The following is a 25,634-nucleotide window of genomic DNA, read 5'->3' as shown; positions in this document are numbered from 1 at the left end:
TGGATCAAAGGCTTTTCTAGGTCCATTGGAGTTTCTACTAGTGTGATGGAAGAATTTTCCAAGACTAAGAGAGCTTGTTCCCCCCATTTGAATGATTGCATTGTAGGTCATTGCTCAGCAAGCTTCAACAAATAAGCGTTAGGTATGTCTACCATGAAGCAAATAAATGTGCGGATGGGCTTGCAAGAGGGTTTGTTCTCAACCAAGATGATTTTGTAATTTTAGATAACCCCCTCTTCTGAATTATCTAGTATTTTAAGCTTTAATGCTTCTGATCTGTACTCTTATAGGCTCTCAGCCTCTACTTTGCCTCTGCTTTGGCTAGCTAGTTCATATATATATATATATATATATGACACTATCTGCCCACGTGGATTGGAGGAAGACCATTTGGTGTTCTTAAAGACCAAGCAGAATGCAAAGGAGCTCCATAAACCTATCAAGTGCTTTTGGTATAGCTTAGCAAAACAAACAAACAAACAAAATAAATGTCATTGACTATAAAAAAAAAAAAAAATGCAGAGGAAAATATTAGAGCTATCCTGATTTCTTCAGTTTGTGACAGCTGAAGAAATAAACCAAAACAGAATGGTAAAATTGGTGAGCAGATGAAAAGGAAGACTGTAATAATGAGCTTATGAACTCCTAGAATGGGAGTCATTAGCAGGACATCTGGAATGGAGCTGGAAGATTTTTAAGAAAAACGGAAATGGTAAGTATTTTGATGTTCAAGCCTCAAGAAGTTCTAAATCCAGACAATGCATGCACAACATAGGATGAACAAACAAATGGATGGAATTCTAACAGCAAAAGTGAAACGGGAGGAATACCCTTTGCGGTTTCATATTCACCCTGAGCATCTAGATTTAGAACAAATCACCCCAATAGGCTAATACACTTACTGCTAAACTCTAAAACATACCTTTAGATTGAAAATATACTACAGAGAGAACAGATGTTTGTCAGACCAAAAAATAAAAATACAAAGGTTTCTTCCAATTGAGATCACTTAAATATATCAACATCTATGTAATCAACAATTCACACTGAAAAAAGGGTCCTCTAAGATCAATCAATAAATAATATTAATACATACACATGCACAAATGAAATTTAGTTCAATAAGTATTTCAGAACTCATTGAAATCAAGTCCAGGTGTGTAAATTACCTTTGATCTGCAACTTCCTCATCTCAACAATTTAAATATCAAGGAAAAGGCCATAAATATCACCTATGTCTTCTTTCTCACATACGTGGAGTGGAGCTTCCGACTTAATTTTGCAGTGTATCCCCGTATACAGTATCTGTGTGAATTCCAGATTACAAACTTCAGTGCTGCATAGAGGTGTCATGTGCAATTGATCTTTGTGGCACTAACAGCCCTGAAAGCGGCATGAGCAGCTACAAGTTTAGACAACCATCCATGTGCATAATGCTCCTATTAACCAAAAAAATTGAGACCTTCACATTAGTTCAAAGATGTTTCGGTGGTTATCGTGTGCGGATTGAGAAGTGCTTCACTACTTGCAGCTTTGGATGCAGCAATCTCTTCTAAACGCTTCCATATCACCTCCTGTTTTGTTTTGATCTCCTCCACTTTCGCTTCATCTTCCTGGAACTGGCGCAAGCATTCCTCAAATAGCTCAGGATCAACATCAGAGAAGATCTTGCGGACATTAATCGTCAAGCTTTGAACCACCTGATTCCAGTGGTTACGACCATTTTTCTCCAGAGCAGGGAAGATAATTGGTAGTATAACTTTACGGTTTTGTCTGATTAAGTTTTCAATGTGGTCATTGTTCCACAAGTACAAAGCTCTCTCTGCCACCTGTAAAAGCAAGTATCCATTAAAATATTCAAGTTCTTTCTGTTTTTTTAAACATCCAAGTATTCAAACTTCAGGAAACACATATGATGTATTATCATCATCTATTAGAGATTATACTAGGATCAGGATCCCAATATGAGTAGATGACCAAGGTATGGAAGTCCTAAACCAGAATCTCATGTTAAATCTTGACGCACAAAAGAATTTTTAACCAACATCCGCCTGTATGCCAAAGGCAACTGAATATACTTTGACATTTGATCAAGTCAAACAAACTCCAAATGATTGTAAAAGGGCGCAAACTTCAGTTGCAACCATTATGGGATACTCACTTCATAAGCAATTGGAAACAGTTGGTACATAGAAGTACGTGTTTATTTTAAGCTAATCCTACACAAATTGAGTTAACAGGCAATACCACAAAAACCCAGACTTGATCATTACAACATTGAACCACAACCTATAAGATGGGAGAGCACTGTAGCACCTGATCCTCCAATCTCCCTTGACAAAGAACAGTGCAACTAGAAAATGCGCCAAAGGAAAATATCATACAAACATCTGATCAAACTTTACTTGGCTAAGTTCCGATAGATGTATTATGCCCAATATAAACATATGCATCTATGCATTAAATAAGCCTTCATACCAATTCCAAGCTCTTTTCTTGGAATATGCCCCTATGACTAAGAAGTCCTCTCAATGCTTACTACTTAAATTGAATGGAAACTTAGAACAAGGTAAATTTTCTTTTTCTAAGTACATGAATCAAATATACTCAATGTTTTAAAAACCAAACCATACAAAGAACCAGAAAAGGAAGAGATTCAAGATTTTAGGTAGCACTTAGAATTCAACCAAATGTCAAACCATGATCACATCATAAATAATTGAATAATTAATTAAAAAGTAAATAAATAGAAAAAAAATTGTAAAAACTTAGCTATATTGAATAAAAAAAAAGTCTAAAGAAATCTAAAAAATTTTGAAGCATATTTCATGACTTATATAAGAAAACTAGAAAACAATAAAGCCTAAACGATAGAAATTATTTTAGAATAATAATAAAACTTAAAGTAAAAAGCATAAACAAACAAATAGTTTCCAATATCGCATTGTAACATCATAAAAATAATATCCATTCACCAAATATATATATAATGACTTTAATGACTCATGAACTACAATGGTTCAAAAAAAAAGATCTGTGTAATCCATTTTGCAGATTCTAGCTAGACCGCTAGTATTGCATGCATTTATTGGATTTTTTTACTACACAGGGAACACTTCACAGCAGAGGAAAACTCATCATACTAAAATAAGTAGGCCAGGCTAGAGGTCTAAATGTGCCTAAATTAACAATACAAACATGCAAAGTAGCAAACACCTTCTCATCCTGGGATAAATCTATCCTTGCTGGAAAAAGATATGGCCTCATCTTTCCATCAAATCAATCATAGTCACTTTTACTTTACCCTTCAACCCTCAAAGGTCTCCTACTCTGGCAATCTCCTTCTACTTGGGCTCTTCATGTTGCTGTCACTCTGAGTCATAAATTCCCCATCGCATCACTAGTAAGATAGATGCTAGCAATGGTGACTCACATTTCTCCCTCTAGTCTGGTACCAGACATTCCAATTGATCTCCAGCTGGTCACCACTTAGATTTACTTTCGGCAATATCTTATTCATGCCTCATTGAACTCTAGGTCACAATCTATTGGAAAGTGTAAGAATTGCTCCTGAAAGGCCCCCTCAACCCACAAACGGTTTTGTGAGTCAAACAGTCCAATCGTGACACGTACAGTTATAAACAGAAATGTAAAATTGTCTGGTTCTGAGAGTTTATAAAACCAGCTGAACTCCTGGTTCACAGTCAATCCAGTTGGATCTTCCTGTATGTGGTTCGGATTTTAAAACACTGATTATACTACTTCAATTCATAATTATTGTTTATTGAAAAATAACCCAGGCTATCAAACGATTTGAACAAGAAAGAGCGATTTACTCACTATACCTGGTTCACATTCATGCAATTATAGTGATGAAGTTGATGCTGTCGTTGAGTGTTAGGTTGGTAGCAATGGTGATGTAGTGGCTGTAGTAGCTGGCTGGTGGTGGGGTGAAGGTGTTGTTTTGTCATGAGCTAAGAACAATTCATCTAATCCACAGCACTGATATAAACAACCACAACCACATTCACTCCCATGACAAAACAACACCTTCACCCCACCACCAGCCAGCTACTACAGCCACTACATCACCATTGCCACCAACCTAACACTCAACGACAGCATCAACTTCATCACTATAATTGCATTGCCATCCATACCACCAGATCAGACCACAACTGCTACCCTAACATCTTAACTACTGTCATACTTTTAACCTGTTTAAACCGCTGACGCTGCCGCAACATCATCACATTTCAACCTCTCTCCACCTCCCATTTTTTATGTAAAACAGGAAAATTTTGCAAATTAAGGTAGACCACTTGCCTGGTCAAACCAGTGTCAGACATTGAATAACACTAAATCAAGTCTGTCTCATTAACTCTTGTCCATCATTTTTTCCTTCAGTTCATGTAACAGTAGGATCTACAAATGACTGGCAACCATTTGCATTATAACTTCAAGCTCAATACCCATTTGGGCAATCATGAACCTTTTCAATCATTATTTCCCAGTGGCACACAAGTAACCATGACTCTTCAATCATTAATCATGTTCAGTGCAGTACATGCCGAACAACTATGTTAAGCTTTGAAACTCAAAGTAGACAAAAATATTCGTCAGTAGTTCTTAACACCCAAGGATCAAGCTGGCAGTAAAGCAATTTATAAATCAGATAAAGAGAAGACTCAAGCTTAAAATCAAACCTAATAAGTTAATAATTGATCATAATAAATGAGCAATGCAGCAACCTCACTATATGCAAGCAGCCACGTCCCTACCTAGAGCCTCTATCTACCAAGCCAGCAATAATAGAGGTTTACATATTAGCCAACAAGTTGCTTCAACAGGCAGGCCCAACAGGACAGATTGCACGTCCAGCAACCCTTCACCCAGCCATCTCTACACTTCCGATTGAACCACAGGCAGCAATTGTTTCCTCTCAATGTTAAATACAAATTTTATCTCCCAATACAAGTACAAAAATTTTATTAAACAGCAAATATAATCTAGCATCTTTTAGCTTACCATCACTGATAGTTTGCACTGAAAACATAAGCAACTGAAATTCATATCCCTATATGCCCGAGAAAAGCTGAAAAGTTTTAAAACTTTCCCAAGCACCATAATCAGATGTTCAATCGTGATAGATATACAAATTATTTAACAAGTTTGTAAGAACATCATGTTAACTAATATTGCACAGTTCACAACACTAAAAATGAAAAAAAAAAATTATATATATATATATATATATATTAAGAAGAAATAAAGAGGAGAGAGAGACCGGATGTAGCTACACGGGATTAACGTGGTTCAACCTTAGTGGCATACATCTACAACATAAAGCCCTAAACGACTACATCTTCACTGTTCACCTCTCTATTTGTATTATAATGTACTTATTGACGGGTGTATATAGTAAACTAACCCTCAACTAACCCTATGGTCACAATAGTATAATTAGGACAACTTTTACAATTACGACTAGAGTTCCTAGCACAACTTGGACTAGGATAATATAATGGGCTTGGGCCTTAACTAGGATAATATAATGGGCTTGGGCCTTGAACCCATGTCTTTACAATACAAGAATCAAGGAATGGCTTATGGGAAATGAACTTTTTGAGGGGCTAAATACTCCATAGTAAATGCAAATCACTAGTGCCTTTTGTGGCCTGTCCAATATTTTCTTTAATATTCTTTTTTTAATAGTTATTTTCTTTTATATTTTTTTACCTTTTCCAGTTTTAGAAATCCTTTTCTAAGCCATCCTGTTTAGACTTGACATATATAATTAGTAATTACTGAAGAGTTGTAACCAATCATAAGAAATGAAAGAATAACATGACAGGAATAAGTCCTCAAAGCAGTCACAAAAATGTTGGTGTTGTGACACCGTCAACAGAGGCATCATGATTGCTACTATCATATATATAAACAGTATTTCAAGCTACAAATGAAACCCCACATATCCCTTGGAAGACTAACGTAGGGGAAGGTACCAATGTTTTACACCCCTAAGTAAGATAGACACCTCCAAATCTATACCCTATGTTCGCGAAGGAAGGAGGAGAGGAGAGAGGAGGAAAGGCAAAGGTAGTCAAAATATACTAAAAATTGTATTCTCCAGCCACCTCCTCTTCTCTCCTCTCCTCACTCCCCATCTCCCTCAATTACAAAATATAATTTAGGGGCCAGCAATGGATCCTCAACAGATTAATCTAGGTCGGCCACATGTATTCTTTTCCACCATTCTATTTTATCCAAAGTCATACTCTCTACTACCTCCATAATTTACCTGCCCTTTTTTACTACTAATGTTATTTTAGGTCTTCCTCTACTTTTTATGTTTCCCTCAACGTGAATCAACTCTCTTTCTCACTAGTGCATTAATTGCTCTCCTTTGTACATGACCAAATTATCACAAGAGATTCTCCCTCATCTTTTCATCAATAAGGGTCACCCCTATTTTTAAGCAAATTTTCTCATTTAAAATCTTATCTTTCCTTTTGTTATCCATCCTAACATTCTCATTTCAACTACACTCATTTTATGAAAATATTGTTCCTCAACAGCCCAACATTCAGTAAGCTTAGCTGGTTTTTTTTATAAGTAATGATTTTTTATTGAAAAAAAAAAAAAGACTACTCCGTGTACATGTATCATGAACACAGAAACCTATAGAATTAAAAAGAAAAGGTGCTATGTAACATGTATCATGAACACAGAAGCCTATAGAATTAAAAAAGAAAAGGTACTATGTACAAAAGTGTTGCGAATATTGAAATTCAACCCCACACAGAAGACCAATCAAACAAAGATCTAATAAAAAAATGTTGTCAATTGAGTCGCAGAACTTTTTGTATCCTCAAAAGTATGATGATTTTGTTCCCTCCACAATGTCCACATTAAACATAACAGGACTGTGTTCTAAGTATCTGCGGAATGTTTGCCAACCTAATTCCTCCAACCAAACAAGAGATCAACGACCTATTCCAATAACAACTATTGAATCCTGAAAGATCTAAAGACTACACTCCACAATGTAATAGTAACTGTTACGAGTTAGTATAATGTTTGGGGCAGAACCATAATTTTTGTGCTGTATAGTGTTAGGGTTATTAACTAATAAACCCTAAAAATACATTTTCATCCAAACAACATGGTATTAGAGCTTTTAGTCTGCTGCACTGACACATACAGCACCAACCTACTAACATGTAGCCTCTTAATGAGATTATCACATGTTAGGATCTTGATCTTCCCACATGTTGTCCATACGAAGCCTCTTTGGGGCCTTCACACAACTAGGGCCATTCCATGGGAAATCATAAGCAACAGTGCAATGTAACAGTAATGATCCACCATATCCCCACAACCAACACACACAACACTATTCTACTAACGTGTACCCTCTCTTGATGATTCTATCAAATGATAGGATCTTCCCCCATGTTGTTGTCCATACGAAGTAATCAACCCTCCTTGGGGCCTTTACACATCAAATACTATTCCATGAGAAAGCCAGGGCACCTGGACCTCGTAAGACATTGTTAAAAGTACAAACACCAAAGTCCCCTCTCCCTTTCAATCTCCAACTCATTGTCACAACCCTTTCTTCTAGGGATGTTTAAGTAACGAACATTTAGAAAGGAGTCTACTGACTCCAACTCCCAATCATTATAATCTGTATGAAACCTTACATTCTGGCTCCACATCTCCCCATCTATCTTTCTAACCAATACAAATCAACTAACGCTTCTCTAGCTATGGAGCATGCGTACAAATTGGCAAACACCCATCTTCAAAGGATGATCCCCACACCATATGTCATGCCAAAACTGTACTCAGCGAACGCGGCCATCTGCTACATCGAAGTGTACATAATGTAAAAGTCTGTCCCACCCAGGCCACCCCACCCTAATGCTTTTCCATAAGCAACAGACATGAGTCCCTTGTACAAGTTTTGAGGTCCATCCACCCCATTCCTCACCATACTTCATAGCTACTACACACCTCCATGAATGTGTATCTTCTGTCCCAAAGTGCCATACTTGATTAAAGGTTCCTATCTTCCTAACACCCAATCCATCATAGTGCAAACTATATCTACAAAAAGCATTCACCAAGAGTTTTCAACTTGAATTGATTTAGTGAGCTCATCCATCACTAATGCAAAGAGATATGGACTTAAATGTTGATCCTTGATATAAACCTATAGTAATGGAAACTCATTTGTTTAAAATCTTCATGGGCTTCTCTAGGGAGTCTATTCTCCAAGTCAACAAAAACCATATGAAAATCTTCATGGGCTTCTCAGTATTTTTCCATTAGGTGTCTAAGTAAGAAAATAGTAGATCTCCCTAGAAAACAACATCCTTGGATTCTCTGATATTGTTGTTTCGTGTCTTAACCTATAATCAATCACTCTCTCCCAAAGTTTCATAGTGTGACTCATAAGCTTGATTCCATGATAACTTATAAAATTTTGAATATCTCCCTGTTTTTGTAAATAGGTATCAGAATATTTCTCCACCATTTCACTCAGCATTTTGTTAAAACTTCAGATCTTATTGAAAAGGTTTGTCAACCAGCATACATCCACTCTCCAAAGCACTTCCAAACTTCAATGGGAATTTCATCAAGTCCTGTAGCTTTTCTTGTTTTCATGTCCTCAATGTGCCTTATACCTTGGTCAACCTAATTCTTTGAACAAACCTACAGTTTCTATCCTCAACTGGGTTACTCAATTCACTCCAATCTATTGCTCTCATTAAAAATTTTATCAAAATAACTTTTCCATCTCTCTTTAATCTCCCGTTCCTTTACTAACACTCTTTGATCTTCATATTTAATGCACTTGACACCATTCAAGTCTCTTGTTTTCATTTCACTTGTCTTAGCAAGTTTATAAATATTCTTCTCTATCCTTTGCCCCCAACTTGCTATGTAGTTCCTCATAAGCCTTACATTTAGCCTCTCGGACAGCCTTTTTTGCTTCCCTCTTCGCCACTTTATGATTTTCATAAGCAGCATTGTCCCTACATCTAGGTAGGCTTCTATAACTCTCTCTTTAATCTAATTGCTGCTTTACCTCCTTATTCCACCACTAAGTCTCCTTAGTCGATCGCCAATGTCCTTTAGATTCTCCAAGTACGTTCCAAGCATACCTTAAGAAATTCGGAATCCCAAGAAATGTGCAGGAATGCCATGAAGAAATCTACCCACTATTTCAAGAAATTTTATTTATGGACTAGAAAAATTACCCTAGCAATTGAGCTCAAAACTCATTAATTAATTTAATTTTTTTTGCTAGGGGTCCTCAACTCATTATCTCAATATTTAATTCTGTCCAACAATTCTAGTCAATTAATAACATTCCTAGGGATAAAATATAGGAGTTTGATTCAGTTACCAAATATTAAAAAAAAAAAATACAAAAGATTAGTTTATACTAAATCTAGCACTGATTAAGTAGTTCTTTTCATCACAAAATTAATAGAAATGGATAAGCACATATAACTAACACAAATTACCACTGTCCACGATTTAAGCTAAATTTATCAATAACATTGACCAAGTTTAATGTATTTATTTAAATTGACCAAAACAAACAAGTCGAAATCAATGTTTATGATTTTAACAAAGACCAAAATTGCATATGTACATTATCATCTAAAACTAAAAGTAATGATACGCTAACTCAGAAAAGAAGTGACACAGGCAAAGATATTTGGAAAATCACAACAATCTTAGATTTCTTATATAAAGCCATTGCTTTATAAATTGGATAAAGAAATTAGTGCAATAAAACCAACCAGAGGTAAGTACCAGCAAGTGAGAAAGCCAACTATACATTTCAGATTTCACTGTTATATTTGCCATAAGGCATTCTTCCCACTTAGAAAGGAAAGAAACTAATCATCATTTTTCAACATAACCAGGCATGTCACCAGATTCAAACTGCAATTACTACAGGAAAAAACCAGGAAAATAGCAAGTGGGAACACCAAATATTTCAAAGCAAGCTTCAAGATGGGAAGTGTAAGCTGAAGTAGATTAAGATCAAACTTTAAAGGGCTCACTACCTGAAAATGTGAGCTACTCAAGCAACGGGCAATTTGCCGGAACAGGGGTACCATACACCTTTGAAATTCTGCTGGCTGAGTTGCTTCTAAAACTTCCTCCAGCTCACTTAGAAACATGACTTCCTTTGAACTATTTGTGATTGGCCAATACTTCAGTAAACCCCTTATGACTGTGTCAGCAAGCTTGCAGTCTTTTTCCACAAATTGCGTAATGCAGTACGATAACTGCTGATGGTACATTGGTAAGCATCTTGGTTTGTGAAGAGGGATTAGAGCCCGAACAAGGAATAACTTGTGTTCTTCTTTTAGTGGCAGAGCAAACCCATTGATTATACTGCCCAAAACTTCTAAAAGCTCAGCAATCCCATTGTGCTTCTCTGTTTCAAAAATAAAATGGAAGAAGATGTTGTTGATTGCTTTCCTAATAAATGGGCGATGCACCATAAACTTCCCGTAGATGCGATGTAGAATTGTTTTCAGATACTCCCTCTCTCTGGGATCCTCAGAATCAAAGAGATCTAGCAACTTTAGAACAAAAGAGTGATCAATGTACCTCTTGGCCAACTTTGCATCCGTCTCAGGAGATGCAACGAACCTCAGAAGAAATTCGTACACAATTTGCAAGTGAGGCCATGCAGGGTCCATTGAAGGCTCCTCCTCTTCCAAATCAAAAGCCTCTAAAACCTTGTTCTCACGGGGCTGTGGAGTAAATGACCTAAATAAGTTCACAGACACCATCTTTATAGCCTCTAGCATAACAGTTTCAGTAAACTTCCCATTTGCAGAAGTAACATAATCCACCAGCTCAAGCAACGTCTGCCGCTTGATGTCCTTTTCTTTCAGGTTCTTTGTTGGATCGGTGAAGTCAAAGACAACACAGCACAAGTTCAGCTTTTTGATAAACAAGTTCTGCTTCTCAGAGCCGGGGACATCCCTGAATCCTGGCAAAGCTTCATAAGGACCATTTACCAGATTACCATTGAGTTTTGGATTAACAACTTGGGGAATTTTACTTCCATAACTATATCCTGAATTTGGAGCAAAGTCAGGGCCTGAAAGCGTTGCACTATTCGAGATTAGGTCATTGTTTCTCGAATTGATGGAAGTATTTGATGAAGGGTCAGATGATCCAGCGAATTCACGATTATCACCCGACTTAGATGGCTTCCGGGGAAGCCTACCAAATATTTGTTTGATCATAACTTGAAGAAAAATTAATGATATTAAAAACAAGTCCAATCAAACCCAGCTGTTTCTAGACTTCAGAGGCTCTCTCAAAGCAGAACCCAATCCATCAAAGAGACAAGCGTCGCACCATCAGGGAAGAAAGCCCAGATGCAAAAAATCCATTTTAAACCAGTGAACAACAAAACAGACCCACTTGTATTAATCTCAGATACAAACACCCACTCCCATATATAGATTACACAAACCCCAATGCATTAGTCAAAAAGCATCAAATGAGAAACACTAATTTTGATTTTTATCATACTATCCCCAAAATTCAACAATTTGGCAAACTTATCTCCATGATTTGACACCCTTTGACTCAAACTCAGACACCCAGATAAAACCAAACAAAAACGACAAGGACACTTCAAACAGAACCCAGTAACAACTTCCAAAATTAGATACAAACACCAAAAGCTCCAGTCTTTTAACTAAGTTCTTCTAGCTTAGCACTGGGTTGAAGAGAAAATTCACCTTCTTGCCCCTTTTTTCCTTCAAAATTAGCAGCTAACTCGGCTTGGCTCAGACGATGGCAGGATCTGGTTCGATCTATAACACCAAGACATCATTTTTTTTTAATCAAACTAGTATTCAAAAACAATTCTTGAAAAACTAAAAAAGAAGGAACGATAAAGAAATAAAGTAAAACAACTTACATAGTAGGAACGAAAAATAAAAAAGCAAAAGAACATTGAAGGTGAAGCAAACCCAGATAAGATTAAGTTGAAAAAAAGGAGCAGAAGAATGTTCTTTATAGTAAAAGAGGTAATGACTTCATAGAGAAGCAGTGCAAGAGAAGTATAGATATTATTCTTTTCCTTTTTTTCAATTCCATTGGGCCACAGACACAGGGAGAGAGAGAAAGAGAGAGAATACTGACCAAAATAGTCATTAGAACATTCACAGTCCGTCAATGGAACCTTTGAGTAAGATAAAATAAAGTTGACAATAGCTGCTGCTGATGAAAAGAGAAACTCTCTCTCTCTCTCTCTCCGTGCGGAAAGGTCTAAACTAAAGGCTCATATTAGTTACTGTTGAAAAACACGCTTAAGGTGAGAATGGATGTTATTTGATCCGACTATGAGAGATGCTAACAAAGTTGTCAATTCCATTTTAGTACCTCTTTCAGTCAATAGAAAGTAAAATTATTGTTAATACTCTGGATTTGGATTTTTATAATTTTTTATTCGGGTACCATTTTAGGATTAGAGCTAACTTTATTCGAATATATATATTATATACACAAAAATACTAAATCATTGTTACACTATGTTATATCATAATAAATTATTAATTAATTCAAAATTAAATCAGGGATATTCTTAAAATTATCTTTACAAAACATATCATATTAACTAAAACTTAGCGGAATCGTCTAAAATTGAGGCCAAGATAAAATAGGGTGGGTAATTTTCAACAAGAATGGATTGGAATTGACCATACTAGATAATAACATTTGCCCATTTTGAATTAGTTAGGGAAAATCCGCCCCATGGAAAGGATGATGCAAGGTGGAGATTTAATTTTCCACCCAAACATGGGATAGGAGCATGCATTGGAAGAGAAAACCACATAGTTATAAATAGTATCGTAACAATAGTATTAGCAAAAATATTCCATACTCACCAGTAATCTAGTACACTTAAATCCTTGAAATCTATTGGGTTATATATGGGTTGTTTTGGATTGTACCGGTTATTTTGATAAGCTCCAACTATTTCGGTCAATACAAAATCATACATTTTTTGGATATTTTTTTAAACCTGGGAGAATACTTTCTCAAAAAAATGATAATGGGTTTTTCTTAATATAATGATGAGTTCAAAGAAGTTATTTTGAGTTAGTGAAGAAATAGATACATACATGATGAGTTAAATGAAGTTATTTTTTGAGTTCTTGGAAACATACATATAGAGGCAATTTCGAAAATATATACTAATATTGACTAGTATTAAAATATTTTATTTATCTATTCAAGCTAAGAAAACCTTCAATACATTATTTATGAAATTGGAGAAAATCCCACCTACCCCTAAAACAAGTGTAGGAGCAAGAGTAGGTAATGAGATCTCTTACCCGTTACCATTCCTACAGAATATGGTATGCAATTATTATGCTTACCTAGATACTCTATCATTATATGCCTAGCTTATAAATCTCTTTTTTGGTAAAAACTAGCTTATAAATCACTTTCACTTATTTTTACATGAATTTTATCTTCTTTAAAATATAAAAGTCACTAATTTGAACCAGTGCAACTTTCACTGTACCATTTGTAAAGCGTTTCTTGTGTTTTACTCCTCCCCCTCCACGCCGCGTTAAACAAAGAAGAACCACCACCCATCTAGGAGTCAAGTGACTTTGCAACTTCGAAGGAAGCCAAGCTTGTGATGGTCTTGCCGGCATTGTCGGGGCGGATGATAACCTATCAAAAATAAAAGCAAATTGAAATGGGGAAGTTATTCTTTCCTCATAGGCCTTAAGGGATTTGCAAGAATCTTTGAAACAATTTTGTATAAAAAAATTACAAAGGTTAATTGGTCTAAATGTTTGTTTGCCTCCAACTTATTTAACAAGTTTTTTGCTTTTAACTTTTATACACATCCTTTTAAAGGGTAATTATTGAATACTTCCGGAGTATCATAAATGCGTACTCTCTCCTCTCACATAACTATGAGTCTCACTAATTAAATTTATGGTAGAACCCACAATTCATGTAAAATAGGAGAATACGCTTTTTTAGTACTCCCGGAGTATTCAATAATTTTTCCTTTTTAAAATCTCTTTTTTTTCTCACATTTTCAAAGTACGAATATATTTTAGGACATTTTCAGCAAAAAGCTATATAAACCAATATCAAACACAAACAAGTGTAACATCCTTTAGAGATATTGAGAACAATCCACTAGAAAAGTAAGGTTTGGAAGAAGCTTTGAAAACTAAAGATCAAAGAGACAATTAAGCTTTTAATATGGAAAATCGCTTGAGAAATATCCCAACAAGGTCAATGATTAGGAAAAGAATCAATACAAGAAAAAGGAAAAGGAATCGATATTCTAGAAGTACGAGAAAGAAATCCTTGAAAACTTCTTCTTCTTATTTTTTTGATAATCAAAAAGGGAGGCAGGGCCGACCATATATGACTTACCCCTCAGGGCATGACCTAATAAGGGCACCTCCCCGCTAGGAAATGTTGGATTGGCCTTCCAAATTTTTTGAAATGCAATTTAACTCAATATCAAAATGGGTGAGGTTCATGACACAATCAGAATTCAAGCCACAACTATCAAGGAAGGAGTAAGAAATTTCATACTATTTGTGGCAATTTGTTGTGATACAATATGGTCGACAAGAAACTGCATCATAAGACAAATAGTACATCAAATGCTTTTATTTAGACAAATTAATAAGATATATATTCTGATCATATAATGTATTGGGATTTGCATGTGATGTAGCAAAGAGAAGTAGCTCTTGGGATCGCCACCACCACCTTTTGTGAAAGTTAATTTCGACGTAGCCATTAGTGAAGACAAAGGTTGTATAACAACAGTTGGAAGAAATCATAAAGGGGAGTAGATCTTTGCATGGAAAGAATTGATAGATGACCATTACAGCAAAATCAAAAGCATTACTACTAGCAGTCACCAAAGTAAGTAACTAAACTAGGCCTCAAGTTTGTAATTTGTGAGGGCGACGCATTGAATTTGAATGTTATACTCCTGCTTCCTAAAGTCTCGCCTCCCCTCGTTGTTCTATAGAAAATATTATTGCTAGAATTTTGCTGATCAAATTCGTTTATTGAATGGTACTCCACAAGTCACACTTTTAGATATACTAATTTTGTTCCCATAATATTAGATCTGTCAGAATTGGACGACCCAACCAAAATTTGAAAGTTCTAACCCAGAGTAAAAACAAATTGACTTGTGAACTGACCCATTTTTCTCAAGTCAGGTCAGATCAACCCGCCTGTGACCCGACCCATTTTTTGAACATATGTTTTTTTAACCATACCATATAAGCTAAACCATGTAAAGATATCATGAAGACTTGAAGTCACCCATCCAAATGTAATGACTTCGTTGAATCAAATAATAGCCACTAAAAAGTCTTCTTTCTAGTTTGACCTTGAGGCAACAAGATTTAGAGAAAATAAGCTTACAATTTATATTTTGAGAGTATCAAAGCAGCTTAGATTGAAACAACATCTCTACATCCTCAGGTGTGATAAAAGGCTCAAAGCATTGGTCTAGATCCCAAATTTCTGCAATAAAACTAGTAAGATTTATGACATTATCAGTCTCATCTGCTGCAAGTGAACTAACATCTCTTTCACTATCTCCAAGTTGAACAAAATTTGTCTCTAAGAGGATGAGAATCGAAGAACAAAAGTTGTTGTGTGAATGTCACCAAAGTTATTGGAACTTATTATTCTATTTTTTACTCTCTTTTTTTCAATTTTATGGATTTTTTTAATGTAAGACTTTTTTTTTCTTAAGAAAATAAGAAAAATTCCATCGTTTTGGGCATTTTATGGCAAATCACCTAACTTTTATGGTGATGATATTATTAATGAATTTTGATTGTATAAATTGGAGAATCTGTGTACGTAATAATTAGGTCTCAAAAAGGATAATTTAGAGGGTATGATTGCTTAACTCACACTATCAATACATTTGAGCACCATTAAATTTGATTAAAGGCTAACTTTTGAATGTTGGGCACCCTATTTATGAATATGGAAATTGAAACCATCCAAAGTCAGTAGTTTACGTAGAAAACTCCCATGTAATCTAGGCTGGAGCAAGGGATGTTCCTTGCTCCTGAAACTGATGCTTATAGAACATAAATACTCCTATATTTTACGAAGTTCTCTCCTACCAACCTATTGGTCACAGATACATTACAAAATTGATACAACAATCCCTTGTCCGCTAATGCTGCACCATTACCACCGGGTAAATCAAACAACGAACAAATTGGCTGGCATAGGTACAGGCGATTCTTCTCTGTAGTAGGGTCATTCAGCTAATGGGTTGGATTGTGGTGCTCCATTCTTTGTTTGTGTGAGTACATACCGTGTTCTTTTGCATGAGCATGCCTGTTGCACCCATTCATGACCATTGCACCGAGCATGCCATTGCGTCCTAAAAAATTATTGGGTATTTCGGTAGTATAATCCCTCCCGCTCGCATAGGGGGGTTCACTTCTATGTGAGAGGGAGGGAGTATATTTTCGGAGTATCCAATAACAACCCTTGCGACCTTGGTTTGGGAGGTCTCCCATTGATTTAATGATTCTACCCTCAGCCTTTGGAATATTTATGCTCTTGTCCTGCACGTGTGGATGGCCAGAATGGATTTGATGTTTTTTAAGTGAAATAACCATCATGTCCCCCATGTTTTGGCCTTGTGACCATACAAATACAATATGTATTGTATTATTTAGCTTTTCTTTTTGAGTATTTTGTTATTTTTTACATTTAATTTTTTTTTTTTTAGTTATTTATTTATTTATTTATTTTTGCATAGAAAAAAAATACAAATCTTCCAGCAACCCCAATTGACTCAACCCACTTGCAACCCATTTAAGATAACTTATTTTTTTTATCCAAACCCAATAAGCCCGACCCAAACTGTTTGCTAGGTCTACATAATATTAGATTGGCCCTTTTTTTTAAGGAAAAATTATCTTTTCCACCTGTCCTATAGTCCTATAGAGCACGCCTCTCACAAGCATGTGAGTCCACGCATGCTGAATTCTCCATGGAATTGTCAATTGTTGGGATGTTATAGGTGCAGGTGATTATGGTGGCAGGTGCCGAAAACTTTGGTCAATTTAGACCAATTAGCTTCCCTCAAAAAAAAAATAAAAAATAAAAAGACCAATTAGCCTCCGTAATTTTTCATACAAAATTGTTTCAAAGATTCTTGCAAATCCCTTAATGCCTTTGAGGAAAGTATAACTTCCCAATTTCAATTTGCTTTTATTTTTGATAGGTTATCATCCGCCCTGACAATGCCGGCAAGACCATCACAAGCTCGGCTTCCTTCAAAGTTGCAAAGTCACTTGACTCCTAGATGGGTGGTGGCTCTTCTTTGTTTAACGGAGAGAGAGAGAGAGAGAGAGGAATAAAACACAAGAAAAGTTTTACAAACGCTACAGTGATTTAGCTTTTGCAAATTTTCAATTAGTAATGGCTAACTGGGTGGGAGCTTTTTTAGGGCATTTTAGGTACAATACTATCTATTTTAGAGAAAATTCCATTTTAGCCTACCAGGTGTGCATACACTTATATGCCAGTCCAGACTTCAAATGAATGGTATAAAGTCTTGCATATGTTGTTTCAAGCTATAAAAGGATTAGATACATAAAAGTTTAAGAATAAAAAAATAACTGTAAAAATGCTTGCTTGTCTATGGTTATGGATAAGAACCACTCTACATTATCTTGTCTTGAACCTCTCTACAAACCCAAAAATGCTTGTTGGATTCGATGGATACACTCTTGTCTTGAACTTTTTCTGTAGTATATTAGAGTTAACAAGACATCCAACAAATACCTCTTATTTTCGCTAACCTGAAAAGCTGGGAACTGATGCTTTCCGAAGAACAAGCACAGCTTCATTACTGGCAGCTTTTTTTGCAGCAAGTTCCTCTAGACGTTTCCATGCGGCCTCACGTCTTGCTTTGACCTCATCTTCCTTCAATTCATTTTCCTGAAACTCTTGTAAGCATTCCTGAAACAGCTCAGGATCAAGATCATAGAAAATCTTGCGGACGTTTATGGTCAGACCATGCACAGCCTGATTCCAATGATTTCTAGCATTTCTCTCCAATGCAGGAAAGATAATGGGCAGTATGACCTCGCAATTTTGTTTGATCAAGTTCTCAATGTGATCATTGTTCCACAAGAACAAAGCTCTCTCTGCCACCTAAGGAAAGAAGAATCAACAGCATTATGTGAGAACGTATCCAGGACTGGAATGGAAGGACGTTATGCTCTCATAAAAGCAACATGAGAAGAAAGTGTCAATGTGCTCTATCCATTTCTGTAGAGGATATTCCAGCCAAAAAAATACGTGTTCGGTCAGCTAAGCTCATTACAGAACAAAAACAAAAACAAAAATTAAAAAAGCGAGGGGGGGTGGCTAACGACTGATGTCAAGTATATGTAAATTAATTCCACCTAGTTTCGTGTAGACTTAAAAGCATGTGCATCATCAATGCATATGTTGTTCAGAGAAAATTTCAAGTTGAGAATCCATTAGGTTCAGGCAGCAGATCCTGCAATTAGCGTAGGAAGCCTCCTTAACTGCTCAGGCAATATGGTTAAAATAGAGAACCCCACAACCACACTTTTCTTGAGTAACTTCAAGTTGATAGAAAAGTTGTATTCCTGAAGTTCTGGGATGCTAATTTTCAGGACATAAGATAGGGAAAGAGCTTTTTTCATATTATGTAAGATTTTTAATTATATATCTGATGGATAGAAATAGCCATTTTTGTATCCTGCACTGAGATTGTGGAAAGATAGTAAAAATCTGTTTCAATCAATCATAACTTAAGCAACATTATAGAACTTGTTACAACTTTAACAGCATTATAAAATCACCGACATTTCAGAATATTATAACATGGGACAGTTTGATAAAAACATAATAAGGCATTGGGCTCACCTACGAAATAAGCATGTAACAACCAATGCTGAGGTATTGATTAGGAGGCAAAGCCTTGATTGCCAAGCAAAAGATATAGTAAGCTTGAACAGCACTAAATGAAAAGGTGAACACTACTTTCTGTTCACTGGGCACATTAACTAATATACTTCTTTTACTAATGTAAAAAATCTTACAAGTATTAGAATCCATTACAAATATATCATGGTTGCTTAACATCAACACATTCCTACATAAACCAAACTGAAATATCCAATTAAAATCCAAATTTTCTCTGGGTTTGTCACTAGGTGCTTCGAACATTACTCTACAATACAAACTTCAATTAACTTCCAAATGTGTAGACTAGATTTCCTAACAGTTGTTATTACAGAACAAAACTTAGGTGCACATAGACATGTGGCACCAAATCTGTAGAAGGGAACTAGTTCAATCATGTGTCTATGAAATTTAAAAAAAAAAATAGTAATAATATTTCATTTAGTAAAATTAGTTAAAAAAGAATAAATCAATTAAAGAATTAACAGAGAAATTACTTTGGATAGAGTAAATGGAAGAAAAAAATATATGTGGCCAACTCTAACTAATTTGTTGAGGATCCATAACCGACCTAAAAAAATTTTGGACTAAGGCTTAGTGGTCGTTTTTGTTGTTGTGGTGGTGGTGATAAGTTATACATGTACCCACGACCTCACTTTTTATCTTGCTCTTGCAAGAGGAGGAGATGCCATTTAACTACTCCACTGGACGAAAATCTATTACATGCGTGGGGATCCAAAGCTTATAATGCAGGGAGACTAGGAGCAGGTGAAGAAAAAGAAAGAGAACCATAACAAATATATTGACCATCTATTGGCTTAACTAAATCAACAGTCAACAGAGCAAGATACCATATTAACTCATATCTGTATTTTTTCCGTTCATTTTTTGGTGGGACACTGCTTTATTGTATTGAGTTATACACACATCCAGTGAGTCTTGAACCCACAATCTCATTCTTCACCCTTGCACTTACAAAGGGAGAAGGTGGCATTTGCGTTAAAGCCAACATTGTGGTAACCATTTCATACCGGCTGGTACATGTGGTATTTGCCATACCAGTACCCTGGTACAAGTACGCCCCCTTGTTTCGACTTACCTCAAATATCGACTTACCTCAAATATCAGAACAACATTCCGGATTGTTCTGGCCAACACAGGCCATTCCGAGTAAAAAATACATTTCAGCCAGGAATATTCTTTTAATTTTTTATAAATAAAAAATATAATATACAATTTCCTTTCTCGCTTCAAACCAAGACCTATGCTATGGTATGGATAAAAATCACAAAGAAACAATATTGATTGGCCAAGTAATTACTAAAAGAAAATATTAGTCTAGTAAAAAATTATTTTGTACGAGTTCATACAACTAAAATTGTTTGTTTTATATTGGAATGCAAATAACTATTATATACATACATATATATATAGCAGTAATCTTGAAACAGTACCCTGGGACCAACAGCACCAAAATATTTCGTTTCTTCAGTAAATCAGAAACAGTCATCAGTATGATATTCACAACCTTGGTTAGAGCTCATTGGCACTTTCTAGCAATACTATTTACATATCCACTCTTTTCAGTCCGGATCCTCCATTTGCATCGACATTAATCTCTCATAAAAACTGAACATACTTGAGTTTTCCAGACAGAAAATTCTAGTAGTATAATAAATAAGAAGGTAAGATACACCAAAAGTAAACAACAAACTGCAGGTAGTCAGGAACTAAAGTGTATTGGACTTGATCAGCTTATCAGCACTCAACAGTGAATAACCCATATGAAGAGAATTGCAGTATTCCCAATTGTCTCTAATAATTCACACATGGGAACATAACATAAGTGATCACAGTGTAGGAAATGGCGGAAACATGGAAAGAACAATTTGAATGAATGATACTTCTAAACTTACTTTAAGGCAGAGATGAAGAGAAAGACATAACAGAAAATTAGGGATGATCCAGAATAAAAGGTGAATAAATTGCACTTTCAATATAAAGCAGAGAATGCATCTAGGTAAAAATTAAATAAGTGCTGAACTTGGATATCTTTCATGTTGCAAATATCAATCATGTTCCAAAAAAGAAAGTGAAGTTTGCATAGATATAAATGAACATAAGCAAAGTGGGATAAACTTGCTACCTGAAAGTGTGAACTGCTCAGACAACGAGCAATCTGGTGAAACAAGGGAACCATACAACGCTGAAATTCTGAAGGTTGAGTTGCTTCTAAGACTTCTTCCAACTCACTTAGGAACATGACTTCCTTTGAACTATTTGTAATTGGCCAGTACTTCAATAAACCCCTTATGACAGTATCAGCAAGCTTGCAATCTTTCTCTACAAATTGCATAATGCAGTAAGATAACTGCTGATGGTACATTGGCAAGCATTTTGGTTTGTGCAGGGGAATCAGTGCCCGAACTAGGAACAATTTATGCTCTTCTTTCAGTGGCAGAGCAAACCCATTAATAACACTGCCTAAAATTTCTAAAAGCTCAGCTATCCCATTATGCTTCTCAGTCTCAAAAACGAAAATATAAAATATGTTGTTGGTAGCTTTCCTGATAAAAGGACGATGAACCATAAATTTTCCATAGATGCGGTGCAAAATCGTTTTCAAGTATTCTCTTTCTCTAGGATCTTCAGAGTCAAATAGATCCAGCAACTTCAGAATAAAGGAATGATCAATGTACCTTTTGGCCAATTTTGCATCCAGCTCAGGCGATGCAACAAACCTTAAGAAAAACTCGTACACAATTTGCAAATGAAGCCATGCAGGATCCATGGAAGGCTCCTCTTCTTCTACATCAAAAGCTTCTATGACTTTGTTCTCACGTGGTTGAGGATTGAAAGTTCTAAATAAATTTGCAGATACCATTGTTATGACTTCTTGCATCACAGTTTCAGTAAATTTGCCATTCACTGAAGTCACATAATCCACAAGCTCTAACAATGTGTTTCGCTTGATTTCCTTTTCCTTGATATACTTTGTTGGGTCAGTGAAGTCAAATATGACACAGCACATGTTAAGCTTTTTTATAAATAAGCTCTGCTTCTCAGAGCTTGGAACATCCCTGAATCCAGGCAATGCTTCATAAAAAGAAGACACTGGAATCCCATTCACCTTTGGGTTTGCACCTCGAGCAAACTTTTTATCATTATATGGTCCAATATCCGAAGCATAATTAAGGGCCACATGAGATGCAATAGAATTTCCAGACTTGCTTGTCCCTAAATCACTGCTTCTAGAACTGGTAGAAGAATTCAAAAGTGTTGTATGGCTTCCACCATGTTCACGATTATCGGCATTCTTAGATGGCTTTCTAGGAAGCTTACTAAGTATCTGCTTCAACATAGTTCACATAAATAAAAACAAAACGCCACCCTCCAAAAAACCGGAATATTTATTTACCAAAACCTTCACAAACCCTGTCCAACAATAATGCCACACCAGAAAACCCAGAACAAAAAGGGGGGCCAAAACCCCCTTCTCATCTGAAAGTAAAAAACCAAAAAACTTTATATCTCAGTCTCAAAAACCCAACATAAAAACCCACATGAAGCTTTATGCCCTCATTAAAAACCTACAAAATCCCTCACTTTCATCAAAACCCACCACAAAAAAAAATTAAATTAAATTAAATTAAAAATTAAAAAATCAAACTTTTATACTATTCTGAAAAAACCCAGATGCCCAAAGCCACTATAAACCCAAAAAAAGAAATCCCCAACCAACTTTCCACAATCAATTCACAAACCCCTTTTTTTCTTGTCTGTGTTTCCCACTTAAAAAGCAAGGAAAATACACAACATGCACCCCATTTCCTTTTCGCTAAACCTATCAGAACATGATTATTCAGCAAGAAAATAAATCAAATGAAAGACTGTAATGCTTATGAAAGATGAAAAAAACAAATAAAAATAAAAGCAAGAAAGGGCATAGATAGATTTCCAATAAAGAGAAACCCAGATGAAGAAACGTGAGAAGTGATAACAGAACTTGAAAAGAAAGGCTTTTTGTTTTGAGTTTTGATGTCACTTACAGTTTACAGCCAGAGAAAAGGCTTGAGTTTGGTCTAGTTGTTGTTTGCTGACTTTAGAAAAGTGTTTTTTTTTGCCTACAAGTGTTTCCGTGTGTCCGTTACTTATAATTTACTTTTCTTGAATTCTAGTAAATCTTTGCTTTTCTACTTACTTCTTCTGGGCTGATTTTGAGTTGAGACTTGAAATTCGAGACAAAACAAAACGACCAGTGAAAAACCAATGCCAGCTGAGTCTGTCCAGTAATTACTAATTAGTAATTACATACAAAAGTGTGATATGAGATGCACTTGCCAAAACAAAAAGAATTAATTAAGGTAAGGGTTTTAGTAACGAATGCGTATAGGGTACATGTTAGGAAATTTTTTATAGGAAAGTGAAAAAAAGTGATTAACCTTTTTCGATAATTTTTTTAATTTTTTATTAAAAAATCTTTAAAATAAATAATTAATATATACTCAAAGGATACGTTAACCGAACCCTTAAAGTAAAATCCGTTGATGACATTTGTTGATATCACCTTAATTTGTAAAAGTTATAAAAACAATTTGTAATATCTTTTACTATTTTTCAAACAAAAATTACTGTTAAACTGCTACTAGTTTTTTTTTTTTTTTTTTCCTGGTAGTAATGTGCCGATGTCTACCCAAAAGGAACTTTCTTTTTGCTTTTTAATAATCTTTCCATTTCCTTTCTTGTGTTGAAGAAGTTACTAAGAAGGGGGTCTTTTGCTTTTTTGTTTGGCTGCCTTATGCATTGACTCACCATCCTTCTAATTACTCATGAGTCATGACATTTAATATCGAGATAGGATGAAAAATGATATGTTGCATCCATTATATACATTATGTCTCTCATATAATGTAAACTTCATTAGTATGTAAGACTCGCATATGATGAGAACATTGCATATACTTCTCAAATGAAACACCCTTTTCAAATAAAGCGTACTTCTCAATGCATCTACTGTCTAAGATATTCCTCATATTGTAGAGGATCATCATCATCCTGTCCATTTGCTAATGTTAGTGCATACCTAAAACCTAACCCATAAAACAAGGAAACCAAATAGAATGAGAAGGGAATTTCTACCTACAAAGTTTGGTAACAAAATGTGTCCTTATAATTATATTTATCAACTTATTCAGTCTTAAAAACATATAGGGTCCCATTCAGCTTTTTCCATTTTGCCTTGTGTTGGACTTGCCGTGGGGAGTGAGTTAGAAAACAGAGATAAAAGTATTGGACACAGTCTCGTGGTGGAGTGTCAAACTGGGAAATTAAATGTATGCGTTGTCTTCGCCTTCTCCACGGGACTAAGATCAGAATTGAGTGCAGCCTGCGTTTATTTGACCAAAAAATATGCTTCAAAAATGTCCTAGTCACTAAAATATCATGTTTTACATATTGTTTGATATTATAATAAATATTATTTGACCGTCAAGATAGGAATTTTATGTGATATTTTTTTAGACCGAGTACAGAACGTGTTTATTGATGATTGTTGACTTTGACAAAAGATAAAAATAAAAATCACAAACAGAAATCAACCAGTACACGCATGCACGTATGGAGGGATCATGGAATTGTAATTGGAATCTAAAAAAAAAAATCCTCAAAGCGAAAAGATTTTTTTTCAAAGGCACATGTAGCAATAGAATTGTACAATGAATAAACAAAAGCAATCATGATCCTATTCCTAGCGGCATGAGCTTATTGGACCCGCGAAGTTCGGCTTGTTGGCCCATGTTATTGTACTTTTCAAAACATTGTTGTCCTCCAAATACAGCAGATTTTGCAATCTTCAAAATATATGTCTGAAAACATCAACTTGATACAATTCATGTGACCACAAGGAAAAGAATGACATAATGTGCATTTGGTAAGTCGGGTGAATGAAACAATAATAGGTTTTGTTAATTTTCTTCTGCACTATGGAGTCCTTTTTTTTTTCTTTCTCGGGTCAACTGGTATTGTTGGAGGTACTGTAGTCTCTCATTATTCAACTAGGTTGTCCCATGCCCGTATCCCATTTCATGTGACCAAAAGGAAAAGAATGACATGATGTGCATTTGGTAAGTCGGGTGAATGAAACAATAATAGGTTTCTTAATTTTCTTCTGCACTATTGAGTCCTTTTTTTTTCTTTTTCGGGTCAACTGGTATTGTTGGAGGTACTGTAGTCTCTCATTATTCAACTATGCTGTCCCATGCCCGTATCCCATGTATGTAGCGATGTCAATGAGCTCATGCAAGAATTCAAGACTAAGGCAATGAGTGGAAGACACCATCATAATGACCAAACAATACACCCCAATTTGATAGTCTCTACAATGCAGCACTCCATAACCTAAGTCCATGACAGAAGCCTATATTCGCAAACATGATTGACAGAAGCCTATAACTTCAAGTCCATGACAGAAGCCTATATTCAAGTGGCTGAAAGCATATTGTGGCAACCAAATGATCAGTCTCACTGATTATTCTTTGACAAGCAGCAATGCGAATATTTAGAGATGAAATCATCATGCAGGTCAACCTTGCCAA

The 25,634-nt window shown here is 35.5% G+C and overlaps 2 protein-coding genes across 5 annotated transcripts; both read right to left on the bottom strand.

Annotated features, from left to right (window-relative positions):
• Positions 1-975: 975 nt before the first annotated feature.
• LOC126718280 (serine/threonine protein phosphatase 2A 57 kDa regulatory subunit B' theta isoform-like) lies at positions 976-12,382 on the bottom strand. Of its 2 annotated transcripts, none has more exons than XM_050420399.1 (3): positions 12,202-12,382; positions 10,092-11,870; positions 976-1,829 (listed from the first exon to the last, which is right to left on the bottom strand). In XM_050420399.1, exons 2-3 carry the CDS (start codon positions 11,289-11,291, stop codon positions 1,470-1,472), a joined length of 1,560 nt encoding a protein of 519 aa, XP_050276356.1. In that variant the 5' UTR covers positions 11,292-11,870; positions 12,202-12,382; the 3' UTR covers positions 976-1,469. The 2 variants fall into 2 exon arrangements, with proteins under 2 accessions (XP_050276356.1, XP_050276357.1); XM_050420400.1 differs by lacking the exon at positions 12,202-12,382 and adding an exon at positions 11,978-12,195.
• Positions 12,383-17,631: 5,249 nt separating this feature from the next.
• LOC126718278 (serine/threonine protein phosphatase 2A 57 kDa regulatory subunit B' theta isoform-like) lies at positions 17,632-23,285 on the bottom strand. Of its 3 annotated transcripts, none has more exons than XM_050420397.1 (3): positions 23,091-23,243; positions 21,188-22,631; positions 17,632-18,258 (listed from the first exon to the last, which is right to left on the bottom strand). In XM_050420397.1, the coding sequence occupies exons 2-3, from the start codon at positions 22,400-22,402 to the stop codon at positions 17,899-17,901; spliced, it is 1,575 nt and encodes a 524-aa protein (XP_050276354.1). In that variant the 5' UTR covers positions 22,403-22,631; positions 23,091-23,243; the 3' UTR covers positions 17,632-17,898. The 3 variants fall into 3 exon arrangements, with proteins under 3 accessions (XP_050276354.1, XP_050276353.1, XP_050276355.1); XM_050420396.1 differs by having other exon boundaries at positions 21,188-22,542; positions 23,091-23,226; XM_050420398.1 differs by having other exon boundaries at positions 18,245-18,375; positions 21,188-23,285.
• Positions 23,286-25,634: the final 2,349 nt, after the last annotated feature.

This window comes from Quercus robur, chromosome 3, assembly GCF_932294415.1.
Source record: "Quercus robur chromosome 3, dhQueRobu3.1, whole genome shotgun sequence".
In the NCBI taxonomy this organism is placed as follows: Eukaryota; Viridiplantae; Streptophyta; class Magnoliopsida; order Fagales; family Fagaceae; genus Quercus; species Quercus robur.
The sequence above is the reverse complement of the archived record's forward strand: the minus strand, read 5'-3'. Positions and strand labels throughout refer to the sequence as shown.

What these genes read in the sequence shown, in the direction of transcription:
- LOC126718278 (XM_050420397.1), bottom strand. Translation starts at nt 22,402, where the DNA reads ATGTTGAAGCAGATACTTAGTAAGCTTCCTAGAAAGCCATCTAAGAAT. An exon ending in TGAGCAGTTCACACTTTCAG is followed by an intron (nt 18,259 to 21,187) that starts GTAGCAAGTTTA and finishes TTCTTTCCTTAG; the next exon opens with GTGGCAGAGAGAGCTTTGTT.
- LOC126718280 (XM_050420399.1), bottom strand. Translation starts at nt 11,291, where the DNA reads ATGATCAAACAAATATTTGGTAGGCTTCCCCGGAAGCCATCTAAGTCG. An exon ending in TGAGTAGCTCACATTTTCAG is followed by an intron (nt 1,830 to 10,091) that starts GTAGTGAGCCCT and finishes TTGCTTTTACAG; the next exon opens with GTGGCAGAGAGAGCTTTGTA.